The 12,640-nt window shown below is 41.0% G+C and overlaps 1 protein-coding gene across 6 annotated transcripts in view; it reads right to left on the bottom strand.

Moving 5' to 3' along the window:
* Positions 1-12,640, bottom strand: part of CCNK (cyclin K) — a 426,168-nt gene that overhangs the window by 338,330 nt on the left and 75,198 nt on the right. For all 6 annotated transcript variants that reach the window (XM_085626423.1, XM_085626425.1, XM_085626421.1 and 3 more), the window contains 2 exons: positions 8,237-8,368; positions 2,647-2,752 (listed from right to left, as the gene is read on the bottom strand). In XM_085626423.1, the coding sequence (XP_085482549.1) occupies positions 2,647-2,752; positions 8,237-8,368 (238 nt within the window). The remainder of the gene's footprint in view (positions 1-2,646; positions 2,753-8,236; positions 8,369-12,640) is intronic.

Consider the following 12,640-nt stretch of genomic DNA (forward strand, 5'->3'; position numbering starts at 1 on the left):
CGCTTTGTTGTGTTGGAACTTATCAGCACTGTATTTTGTATGGCACATAGTGTTTCCAAAAAAAAGAAAAATTTGGGCTAAATAATATTAAATCCCATTCAAAGAGTACTCTCAATTGATGTTCTCTTCTTTTAAAATGAAGTGTATTCTTTCCATGTTTTTTTGCTTATAAGACAAAATAAGGAAATCATTAACGCGGAATCATCCCAACAGGCCATTTTGTCATACCTATTCATCTCCTTTCTGAAATTTCTATATACTAACTGTTAGAGTGCCGAGGGACAACTGTCTTTGAAACACCTATAGGGATATGGCCACCTGTAGTACCTTAGAATGATGAGGAATAAAAAGATGTCACCCTTAAAAATAGTCTATGCCCCCGGATTAAAAAGGGTGTCCACTTAATGAAACCTAAAAATGTCTTAGCTAAACAAAATGTTAAAAATGAAACCTACTATAAAAAGGTATCCACCCACAGTAGTAAATTGCAGATGCATCTGGTAACTTCCTTGATTACTTGGGAACCGGGTAAACTAAACTACCACGTACAGTGCAATGCTTTTCAGGATAATGAAAAGGGGAGAACTTTATGTTGGTATTATAACCCACCAGAAATTTCAGGAACTCTAGGTGCTTCTCTGCAATCGAAATGCGAAAATAACCAGAGCCAAGGCACACATACCCAATCCCCTAAATGGAGGACAGCTCTGTTGGAAGGCCAGTATCCTTGGTTTTTCCTTCCTTATTCAGGTCTGCTGCTGTCAGTAAAAGGGTCCCTTCTTGCACATCAACCCTTAATAGCAATATATGTCCTTTCCTTTTTTGTGGAAGGTGGGACCCTTTCCAAAGCTTGCTTCAGAAAAATGTTGACCTGCAGTCTGTTCGGATGATGCAGCGCTGATTTGCTTCCAAAAGGTATTACAGGTGGAGAAGTCTTGAGCCTGAGAGAACAGCTGTTTTGTACAATATTCAGACCCCTGATGTTTGCTGTGGCAGCTTGCCACTCTTTTAGATGTATAGTGATGCTACCACCAACCGGAGTGGTGGACAAAGGAGGGAAAAAAAAGGAGCCACTGCTGGTCTCCTGCCAGAGGTTTTCCTGCTGCAGCAAATTAGTTGGTTGCCCTCTGTCTCCCCCTCACGTTGGCTGATGTTGTTAGTGGTATACTGGTCTCAGCGAATCTCACTGCTGTTGAAGCTTCTGGGATTTTAGGACACTCTTTTGTAACAACGAACATAAGACCTTGAATAGTGCTTTTTTATAAGATCACTGTTTTGAGAGTCTATTTCACAATTCATCCACTCTTACCATTTCTTTGTTTCAAGAAGTGTGATCTAGGATATAGTAAGATTAAGAAACCTTTGTGGATCTTTTAGCCTGAGGCTAAAGCCTATTAAGCAAAGCAAAATAACTACACGTCATGGTTAACCCAAGACAGGTGATGTGATAGTAGCGATGAGCCCCTGTGGGCCAAGGGCCTGATTGAAGCACATAATGCCTTCAATAAGATTCACTAGAAATCTTAACCATGTTCTCAGTGAAGCTCTTCAGTAGAACAGTGGCAGGAGTCCTGCTGAAATATGTCATGCCTCCCAAACAAAGCAGTAGCACCGTCTGCTTTCACAGTAATGAAATATATGCCATCAACCTTTGTGATCATCAAGTCGAGACGCTTACTCTCCTGGTCCAGATGAAATGTCGAAGATTTAGCCAAAGCTGAACTCTTGTGTAGCAGAGAGAATTTCAGAATCAACCGAGGGTCAGACCTAAGAAAAAAGAACCTTGGGCAAGTGGACTATCTTTTCTCTGTAGTAGTGTAAATCACATTTTGCAAGAGCGAGGAAGAGTTCCACTACCGGTTTCGGAAGACCACAATAACAAAAAATACAAGCTCAGTGCTCCTAGATCCTGTTCACTGTAACATGAAAAAAAAGAAAGTAATATGGCATGATCGGCTAATGCTGGTCGTGTGCTTTGTTTAAGACGTATCATTTTTTCAGTCTCTATACAGGCCTAAACACATTCCACTTTTTTCCTCTCTCTAAAAATCTTTGAAGTCGTAATTTTTATCGGCTCCTTCTCAGAAAAACACAGAAGATTAGGGCAATATCTTAATCAAAACTATGATAGAGAGAACAGGAGACAGACAGACACACACACACACGTCAGTGCCTACGGCTATCAATGGCGATCCAATCCCATGGGAGAGAAATCAGCTTCATGGAGGAAAGAGCCAAGAGCCTTGCCTTGGCCATGCTGAATTACCTCCCCATTTTTGATGGTGGTTAATGAATTAAACAAATTAAAAATGTTGAAATGTGAATTCCACTGTACTCTGAAACTGTAGTTTCCGGACACAAAGCTGTGTAAAGAAGAAACCCCCTTCAAACACAGGTTTTTATTACAATTCACTGCATGAAGAAGGCCACATATTGAACTGAAAAGTAATACGTTACTAGAGCAAATTTAAGAATATCGAGTCAAGCTCTGGTTTGCTGCGTTACCTTTGCAGTAAAAGCAGAATCTCTTACTTGGCCCACAAATGTAGCTAAGTCAGTACAAACATGCCAGTAGTAAGGATAAGAAGAAAGCAAGCCTTCTTTTCAATTAAACACATATTAACAATATTAGAAAATCAGCTTTACCTTTAAGCTGTTTTGCATATTTCAGCAAAAACTGGTACGGATGTTCAACCTGTAAATCAAACTTTATTGTCTGTAATAATATTCTCTCCAGGACCATAACTTCTTCCTACGTAGAAGAAAACAATGTTTTACTTTTCCTAGACAAACTCTTAGTCTATTTTCAAAGGCAAACTTACAGAAAACAACTTCAGAGTCTTAAGAAACATAATTATTTAAAAATATCATGTACTCACTCATCCATTAAACAGAAAGTATTATAGAATTGCAATCTTGTTACGATGGCAAAAAAAAAAGAATACAGTGTACGTTTCTGAAAGCTCCTACAATGGATCCCCTTCAGAAGATGGGGACGCAAGCACTTTACAGTGCCACAACCACATTCGCAAAGAAGATAGGCAGTTGCTGCTGTAAAAATTGCAAAACAATAAAAACTGAAGAACTTGTTCAGAATAAAAGGCAAAGTCCCACAAAATTCAAGATCTTCAGAAAACTGTTTTGAGAAATTACACTGAAGATATTAGCAAATGCACAAATCTAGTTTTCCACAGGGAATGGTCTCTAAATACCGGTATTCTCCCGTAATTCACAGCCGTAGAATAAAAATCCCCAGTTCAAAGGCTGAACTTCAGAAGTGCATTCCATGCTTACAAAAGATGTTTTACTATTCCATTTTTAAATCCTTTTGTGAATGAAAAAGTTATTTACCTTTGGAGACATCCTTTCTGAGGGATGCTTGCACTTGCTGCAGAACCCTAAACTTAGCCAGCTCTTCAGGCATCATAACAGATATAGATTATTACTTTTTTTCCCACCAGCTGCCAGCCAGTGCCCAAAATCTTTGCACTTGACTTGCTTAGCAAAACAAAAAATGTGCCGATTAAACTGGTGAAGTAAGTTCTGTTCATGTTTGCCCCTTTCAAGAGGCCAAGTAGAAACAACCAGAATGAATCCAAAGACAAAAAATACTAAAACAATATGAACCTCCTCAGAAGGGAATATGAGGGCAAAAGCAATCTGCAGTTAAGTAAGTAATCAGAAAGAGCATTACTGAAGGTAACTTAGTAACCATCAGAAAGAGGATTACTAAAAGGTAACTAACATTTCCTTCTAATGGATGCAGCTTTCTGCAGTGGTTTCATCTTAAAGCTACTCAGAAAGCAGCATCTATTCAAGAATAGATTATTTAATTCATCAGAGGTGTTGATCCAACCGTTGTTGGAGAACTCCTCTACCAAACGGTATCTTGTACCTCAGATTTAATTTGAGACAATAATGCTTGGCAAATTGAGTACAATCATTAGTGGCAGCTTCACCGTTCTTCTAGTTTCGGTCAGGATCCACTTGTAGATCCTGCGGAGCATGCGGAGGGTGTTGTAGCAGGAGGAGGAGACGGCATTGACCTGCTTCAACATGGAGAGGGAGGAGTCAAGGATGAATCCTAGGTTGCGTGCATGGTCCGTGGGTGTCGGAGCTGTTCCCAGTGTGGTCGGCCACCAGTAGTTGTCCCATGCAGAGGGGGTGGGACAGAGGATGAGGACCTCCATCTTGTCAGAGTTCAGTTTCAGGCAGCTGCTCCTCATCCATTCGTCGACGGCCTTCATTCCCTCGTGGAGGTTGGTCTTGGCGGTGTGCGGGTCCTTGGTGAGGGAGAGGATGAGCTGGGTGTCATCGGCATAGGAGATAATGTTCAGGTCGTGCTGGCTGGCTACTTGTGCGAGGGGGGCCATGTAGACGAACAGGGTCGGGCTGAGGGATGAGCCGTGGGGTACACCGCAGCTGATGTCGGTAGCTTCGGATCGGAAAGGTGGGAGGCGGACTCTCTGGGTTCTGCCGGCGAGGAAGGACGTGGTCCAGTCCAGGGACTTCTCCTGGTTTCCAGCTTCTTGAAGGCGTGTCTTTAGTGTGCGGTGGCAGACCGTGTCGAAGGCGGCTGATAGGTCCAGGAGGATGAGGGCTGATGTTTCGCCGTTGTCTAGTTGGCATCTAATGTAGTCTGTTGCGGCGATGAGGGCCGTCTCGGTGCTGTGGTGTCGTCTGAATCCTGACTGGGAGGGATCTAAGATGATGTTGTCCTCAAGGTGGCGGGTCAGTTGCATGTTGGCGGTTTTCTCGATGACCTTCACCGGGAAAGGGAGCAGAGAGATGGGCCAGAAGTTCTTGAGGTCCTTGGGGTCCGCCTTGGGCTTTATGAGGTGGGCGTTGATTTCAGCGTGCTTCCAGCTTTCCGTGAATGTCGCTGTCTTGAAGGAGATGTTGATGACCTTTCGTAGTTGGGGTGCGATGGATGCGTCAGCTTTGTTGAATACGTGGTGTGGGCAGGGGTCTGACGGGGATCCTGAGTGGATGGAGTTCATGACCCTGCGTGTCTCGTCGTCGTAGGACCAGGAGGTCAGGCGGTTGGTGCAGGTGGTGTTTGCGGGGGGTGTTTGCACAGCACAATCCATGTTGAAGTGGTTTGCTTTCAAACTGCATTTTCTTTCTCAGTGACCCAAAAAGCCCACTAATGTGGTCAGTTGATACTGTATTCCTTGGATGTTTTCACACGATAGACAACAGTCTCTAGTTCTATCCATGCAATAGTTTCACTACCACAGACAGGTGAGGAGGGGGAAAAAAAAAAAACTGAACTAGCAACGCCATCTTTTGAAACACATGGAATGGTCATATCACCATAGGTAAAAACCTTAAGCTGATCTCATAACGTCCTGTACCGGATAAAAAGAATATCTGGCCTCTTCGACGCCAACACCTATTCTCCTTTAAGACTTCATAGCCCCCTGGATCAATATTGCTTAACATAAGCAACTCGTAAGAACAAAAAGACACAAATTAAGAGCACAAATTTGGTCCTCACGCATATGACTGATCCATGTCACTTTGATGTAGTAATGTGTTACCCATCCACAAAGCACTTCAGTGCCCTGTCAGGGGAAGGAGGTGCTACACAGATGCAAATAAAATACACTTGTCATATTCTTGTTATTTGTAGATGACTCTACAAAGAGAGCATGGCAGGCGCTTTTCTTCAAGTAGTGAGTTGGAATACGGATTAAAGTGCTCGCTACTACAACTTAAGTACATCAAAAGTATAAGAGAATCAAAAAAATATGCCTAGAACTGTTATCTTCCATATAGGTACCATAACACAGGCCTCTGTAATTTCAATACCCTTCACCTATATTCTTCCCTACATTACACTTGTCAGGGTTTACAGGGACTGGCCTTTTACCTAGATACGACATTGCATTCAGAACGCAGGTTTTCCCTAGTTCGAAATCTCATACATTATGCAAGAGGATTCTTGGAAGCACAGCAGGTCTACCTTCTCCTGTATAATATCTATGTATAAAGTTCATGCGCGACGTCATCCTTAGGCCGACACAGTAATACAGTGTAGTGGAGACAGGGTTTTACGTACACACATTGCTATGTTAGCATAAGCATTTTAGAAGCTAAACGCCATCTTGCCACTTTGCTGCTTTTGCACACAACACTACAGGTAGCTGTTATTACAAGTAAAATTGCTTGCTTTGTCTTCACATGAGAACAGTCTGTTCACATCCCTAGACGTGCACCGCGACCTTAGTCTGAACACTATGTGCAGAAGCCGCCAAGGTCAAATAACAATGTATGCTGTTGAATTCAGGTTGATCGGCCCAAGCTCTAGACACAACACGCACACAGCTGCAAATATCTGAAACCCGGGTGCCTTTAATATTGCACTTTGCATGCACGATTCAGACACTTGGAGAAAACCTTTCCAGACACAGAGAGCAGAGCTGATCCAGTGATGGGATTCACCTAAGCTGATCTTTGAGGTATGGGATTCCCCATTCAAACCTAGAAACCACCTGTTAGTTTATGAAACTAGTTCACTAGCCAAGGGAGGGTGGTTCACAAAGTATTATGGGACTTGTTTTCCACTATCATTTTAATATGATTTCTCCCTTCATTGTCTATGGCATTGTAACAATGCTGATTGTTTTGTTTTTAATCATTTGCCTGCTTATATTAGCCAAAGTACTGCACCTTAGAGCACGTAGTTAAAAATAAACATTTTAAACTTATCCGTGTCTCCGATTACTCTTGTTGTGGACGGATAGGAGAATAATAACAAAAAGGTGTTTTTGATTCCCTGAGGTCCTGGTTTCCTGTGCATAGTTCTGTGCATGAGCAGAATCCCTGCAACAACAGCAAGGTAGGACCCCTGGGGAGACCTATGGGTGTATATATACACATCACTTCTTGCGAAGATAGACAGAAGAAACCGAGACTTCCCGGCCGACACACTGACCAGAGACGCGGAGGTTCCTGCATGCAGACAACTCCAGATCGCAGTGGTGTAACATCCCTCACGGGGTGTCCAACTCAAGTACCACAGTCTCTCACTTCAGGTAATGGGGTTGACTAGATCCTAGAGGGATTCTTGGCTTAAATCCAACACACATGCTAGGTATATTTAGGTACATCTAGTTAGGGAGGCATAGTAGGAGTACGCATCTTTTTATCATGTGCTTTATATACTCGGATGTATTCAGGATTATTGTAAGATAGTAGAGCTATACCATCCATTTACCTTTATAGTACTGTTAATCTTTTATATCTTTTACTGTCTAATGGTTGTTGCAGCTTATTTATTATACACCAGAGTAATGACTGTTCAATAAATACTTATTGAAAACGCCCAGCCTGTGTATCTCTCCAAGACAGACTAAGTAAGCATGAGTGACTGAGCGAAAGGTAGTATATTGTTTCCATGATCCTGAGGGATCAGGGTTGTCATGTTCGATGGCTGCCAAGAACTATTCTCTCCTTTGTAAGAGGAAATTCTAGTGGCACTGTGAGCTAGTTGGTACAAGAAGCCAACATACCCGGAGGGGGTGTCTGGAATCAGTCTGACACCAATCCTACAATGTATGTTGTCTAAACGAGCAGATCCTGTATATTTTCTATAGGAGCTACGCGACAGAACCTCCTCTTTCCCCAGTTAGAATGCCAAAGTCATCACATTTTTTGAGAAAACCTGGGTTATCACCTGACATGGAATCTCTCAAACAAAGTCAGTCATTATGCATTAATATGTACTTGCCACTTGAGTTTACTCTTCAATGGGTATTAAGTTAAAAAAAAAAATATTTATGAATACACCGATTGCTGATGATTAAAACTGTCCAGTCAGTTCAGATCAATCATGTGGACATTGCCCTTGTGAAGTCTGCATGGCACCCATTACAGAAAACTATTGGAAAATGCCTAGAAAAGCCATAACATTGTAGGTAAACCATCTATAACCATGGATGTATTGCTATAAATCAAGGAAACAGTTCTAGAGTATGGAACGTCAGACAAAAATAAGGAATTCAAATCAGAAACAATGTATCCACATTCAGTTTTCGAATACCTAGCTACAAATATTGTTTATGATTTAAGGTGAACAAACCAAATCAATACCTAGCAGGTTTACTAATGACCCACTACATTATCAGGATGATAAAGGAAAAGGAAAGTTACTAGACCAATAAGTCAACAATTGCTTTCAGTACATTCAAGTCACAAAAGCCCAATACATTGCAAAATGATGAAGTCTTACCTTGGGATCATCGCCGAACTGACCAAACTGCACATCAGTTAGTAAACTACGTGCAGTTTTAATTATGTCCTTACATTTTTTGGGAGTTTCTTCAACTTTCCCTGCCAGAAAGAGACAGCAAGCACCAGTAACCTAAAAAATGAAAAGCATTACGTAAGCAACGCATGGGAAATGCTTCAGTAATAACTTAGAATCATATGCATTAAGATCCCCAAGAAAAAGTATGCAAAATGGCATTCCACATTTTGACTGAAAGCATCCAAAGAGTATAGCGAGACCGGCTGGGGATCACCACCGGACCGCAGACTATGGCTGAAATTGTAAACATCCTATTCCATTCTGTCTTTACCTACTGGCTGGGGAAGGAAAGAGAACATGGAATGATTAAGAAAGGAAGGGTAGCATTGCTACACTAAAATGGCAGTGGGAAAGGGTACCATCTTACTCTTTCTCACCCCACTATAAGCAAAAAACTACTCTTCTTAGCATGTTCAATAGTTCGTCTGAGTGCTGTAATCAACTGGTCAAGGAAGGAGATTAAAAAAATATTAAGAGGGTGTTAAACTTTGTAAATAAATAAAATAAAGTGTGGCCGTTCATTTGTCTGACAATTTTTAGAACTTGAGTTTTTAGGGCTGCGTCCACAAAAAAAGCAAACAGTGCTGCCAAAGCATGAGTGAACAGGTTTGGAAGATGAAAGCATTGGGGGAAAAACTCACGGTTAAACTCCAAGAAGCAACCATACCACTACTGATATATGAATTGCACAATCAGTTTAACAAGTGACATTTAAAAAGAGGTTTTTATTTACCATGCTGTGGTCCCACTATACTTTTACACTATTGCTAATCAATATACTTTACTAGGCTTGCAAGAAAACAAATGTATAACAAGCATTTGCAATGCAATAGGTCTCGCATTGGCGAGAGGTTGAGGTATTGGCATTGTAAATGACTTTTGGGAAGAGAAGACTCCATTCAAAGAGATTGTAAGTAGGTTTATTGAGTAACATCAACAACCCCTGGAAGACACCGGTCCCCACTCTCTTCAGCAACTGCTCGTCTCTGGTCAGTAAACATTCCAGAACTATGACCAGAGAGAAACCGGTTGCCAAGGAACCAAGATATTCCACGGGAATACACACTAAGAAATAATAACAAATAGAGGATACAACAATGACAATGCCTTTTATTAATGTGTTTTTGAATACTTGCAAGCGGTGCTTAAACACGCACTTTGTACTTACTTACGAGAAGCAAGGTCGGCATTAAAAGAGGCGCAGTTACTGCCGGCTTTGCTAGTCATAACTACAAGTACAAAGTGCATGTTTACGCACTGCTTGCAGGTTTTCAAAACACATAAATAAAAGGCATTGTCATTTACAATGCCGATAGCTCAAACGTTTTCAAATCCAAGACGTTTTGAATTGCAAATGCTTGTTGAGCTAGGAGACAGAGGGCGGCAGCAGCTATAGGAAGGCCGGGACCATGATGCCAGGCCAAGCGTTTTAAAAGTAGGAGGGCGAGATAAACAACGCTAAAGATGGGGAGTCTAATTTAGGTCCAGTAAGATCTATGACAAATTATCAGACTATCCTGATAAAATAAAGTGAATAAAAATAATTCAAGCACACAGTCAGTGGTTAGCCTGAATGCCTGCTCATCTACTACACATGATTTATTGGATTGAAGTAGAGTTGTGTTTTGAACTATCTGCCTCTCCCTTCAGCCAATAAATGTATTCTGGAATTGCGGAGTCATTCTTTCTAGGGTTGTGGCACTATTTTGCTAACATGATGATCGACTAAGCAGTTATGGAATACTTTTATTGGTTATAACTATAAGCAAAAGTGGAGTGTATACAACATTAACACCAAATGGCTTTTTATATGTTAATAATGTAATGCATGTCTGTGTCTATATAGAATCCAATGTTCCTTCCTAAGAGCATATGGATTAAGATAGCAAGAGAAGCAGACACTTGCTCTATCCCAGACAGTGTGCGATGGGGAAGAGCTCTGAAGTCTTGCCTTGGAGCATGAATTCACAAGTATAAATGAACCAGTGCACTAGTAGCGCAACCAGTGAGTGCAAAGGAGGACATGAGAACTATGGCTGCACAGCTTTAATCCGTATTCAACGTACCTTTAAGGCATCTGAGCCCCGGTGCCACTGCACCTGCTGCACCAATGGAAGCTATGCCCCTGTAGTGCATACACTGCTCTATGGCTGGGCAGCCACATCATTTAACACTGCATCAAGACGCAACAACAAATGGGTGATAAGCGGCCTTGATGAATAGCATATACCTTTGCGGCGTCTGCTATATCAAGTATGATGCAACTGCTTGCTGTGTTACAAATTCATTCATTGTGGGTGGGGGGTGTTGCGGGCACGTGGAAGACTATTTGTGACATGCCAGTTTTTGTATTGGTTGAAAATGCAAATAAATAAATCATTAATTGTGTTTGTATTTGTTATTTTGCTCTGATGTTTCTCACGGCGCACAAATTGTAAACCAGAACAAAGCAACTGACCTAAATGTATATACAATAAGAAACTTTAAGCAGTATGATTTAGAGAAAAATTATTTTGGTAATCTTTTATACATTTAATTGTATATAACTATGGAAAGTTTTAGCAGTGAACAATAAATGCAAATTGCATATTTTATATAAAATTTTGGTGGGCAAGAAGAAGCATGGGGTGAGGGTAAAAATAAAGAAGCATAGGAATGAAAAATAAAGAAAATGCTTCTGTAATAAAAAAATTGAGGCTATTTAAATTGTTTATAAACAGTTTTATAAATATGTTCACCAAGAGTTTGTTTTGTATGCATGTTTTTACATAATGCAGTTGCAGCAAAGTATGCAGACAGACGAAGTCGGCTAGTAGGAAGATGGGTGGGTGGTGCTATATGTGAGGTGCATAATGTTCTCTCCGTCTTTCCCAATGTACCAACAACAACAAAAATAACAACATATAGAGATATTCCTGGGATTGGCTCCCGTTGAATAAGATAAAAATAACGTATATCATTATTAATGAGTGTATTTGTAATCAATAACCTTATGCATGGGGAAAAATTACAGAACATTTTCCTGGTTTTTATTTGCACATACTGCGCATTTAGTTTCACACATGAGGTGATTTGAGCCTCCTCGATATTGAGAAAAAGTTGTCCCAAAACAGTGTTTACTGACTTTACCTTAGTGGTAATTGTGCTGAAAGCTAGCTGTTGGACTAAACAAATAAGTTCCAATTGGGGCCTTCATGCATTTTCTTGCTAAGGGCAAACACGAATACGCAGCAAATTATATGTACTCAAGCTTGCTAGCTTTCAGCACATTAAGGTAACATGATTTATATACTGTAGTGTGCTGGCAAAGCAAATTTGGCTGCAATAGCATAATTAATTTTAAGAATATTATTAATTAAATGTATTTTTATTGTGAATTTTGATGAGAAAGATTAATGGCATAAGAGTACATAACTTCCGAACACAGTCCTCAACTAGTGATTTTTGGGGTGGAAGATATGAGTGTATGTTTATTGATCCACATATTTTTGAAATATAGACTCGTAGTACTTCAAATATTCACTGGTTTGCAGTAACAGACTCAAAGCAGAGAGCTATAAATGTGTAGCTGTGTATGTGAACACGGTGCACCAATTGAAATGCAGAACGCAGGCAACGAAAATCCGAAGAGTACCTTTACCAAAGAAAACTTAAAAAAAAAAAAAATCAGCAAGCAATGCGATAAAGAAAGGAAAGAACGAAAAAAAAGAAACATGGTTTGCTGTCATCATCCTGTGCCAGCAGTAATGTATCCGACAGTAACTAATGACGGGTAAGGTCGCCTGGTTGTGCGGAGGAAAGGCTCTCGAGGGGGTGCAAAATAGCAAAATGCTGCCGCTAACAGATCTATTGAAAGTTAGTGTATTGCATGTGCCACCGGATGCATTCATCTGGCTATAATGCGCCCCGGCAACATGCATAAACAAACAAATGCAGCCGGCAAGCATACCTAAAGGGGAGATATGCTAAGTTCAAAGCAGGCAGTGCAATGCGATAAAAGAAAGGAAAGAACGAAAAAAAAGAAACATGGTTTGCTTTCATCATCCTGTGCCAGCAGTAATGTATCCGACAGTAACTAATGACGGGTAAGGTCGCCTGGTTGTGCGGAGGAAAGGCTCTCGAGGGGGTGCAAAATAGCAAAATGCTGCCGCTAACAGATCTATTGAAAGTTAGTGTATAGCATGTGCCACCGGATGCATTCATCTGGCTATAATGCGCCCCGGCAACATGCATAAACAAACAAATGCAGCCGGCAAGCATACCTAAAGGGGAGATATGCTAAATTCAAAGCAGGCAGTGGAGAAGTAAACAAAAGCAGGCGGCAGC

The sequence above is a fragment of the Triturus cristatus genome, chromosome 9 (assembly GCF_964204655.1).
Source record: "Triturus cristatus chromosome 9, aTriCri1.1, whole genome shotgun sequence".
In the NCBI taxonomy this organism is placed as follows: Eukaryota; Metazoa; Chordata; class Amphibia; order Caudata; family Salamandridae; genus Triturus; species Triturus cristatus.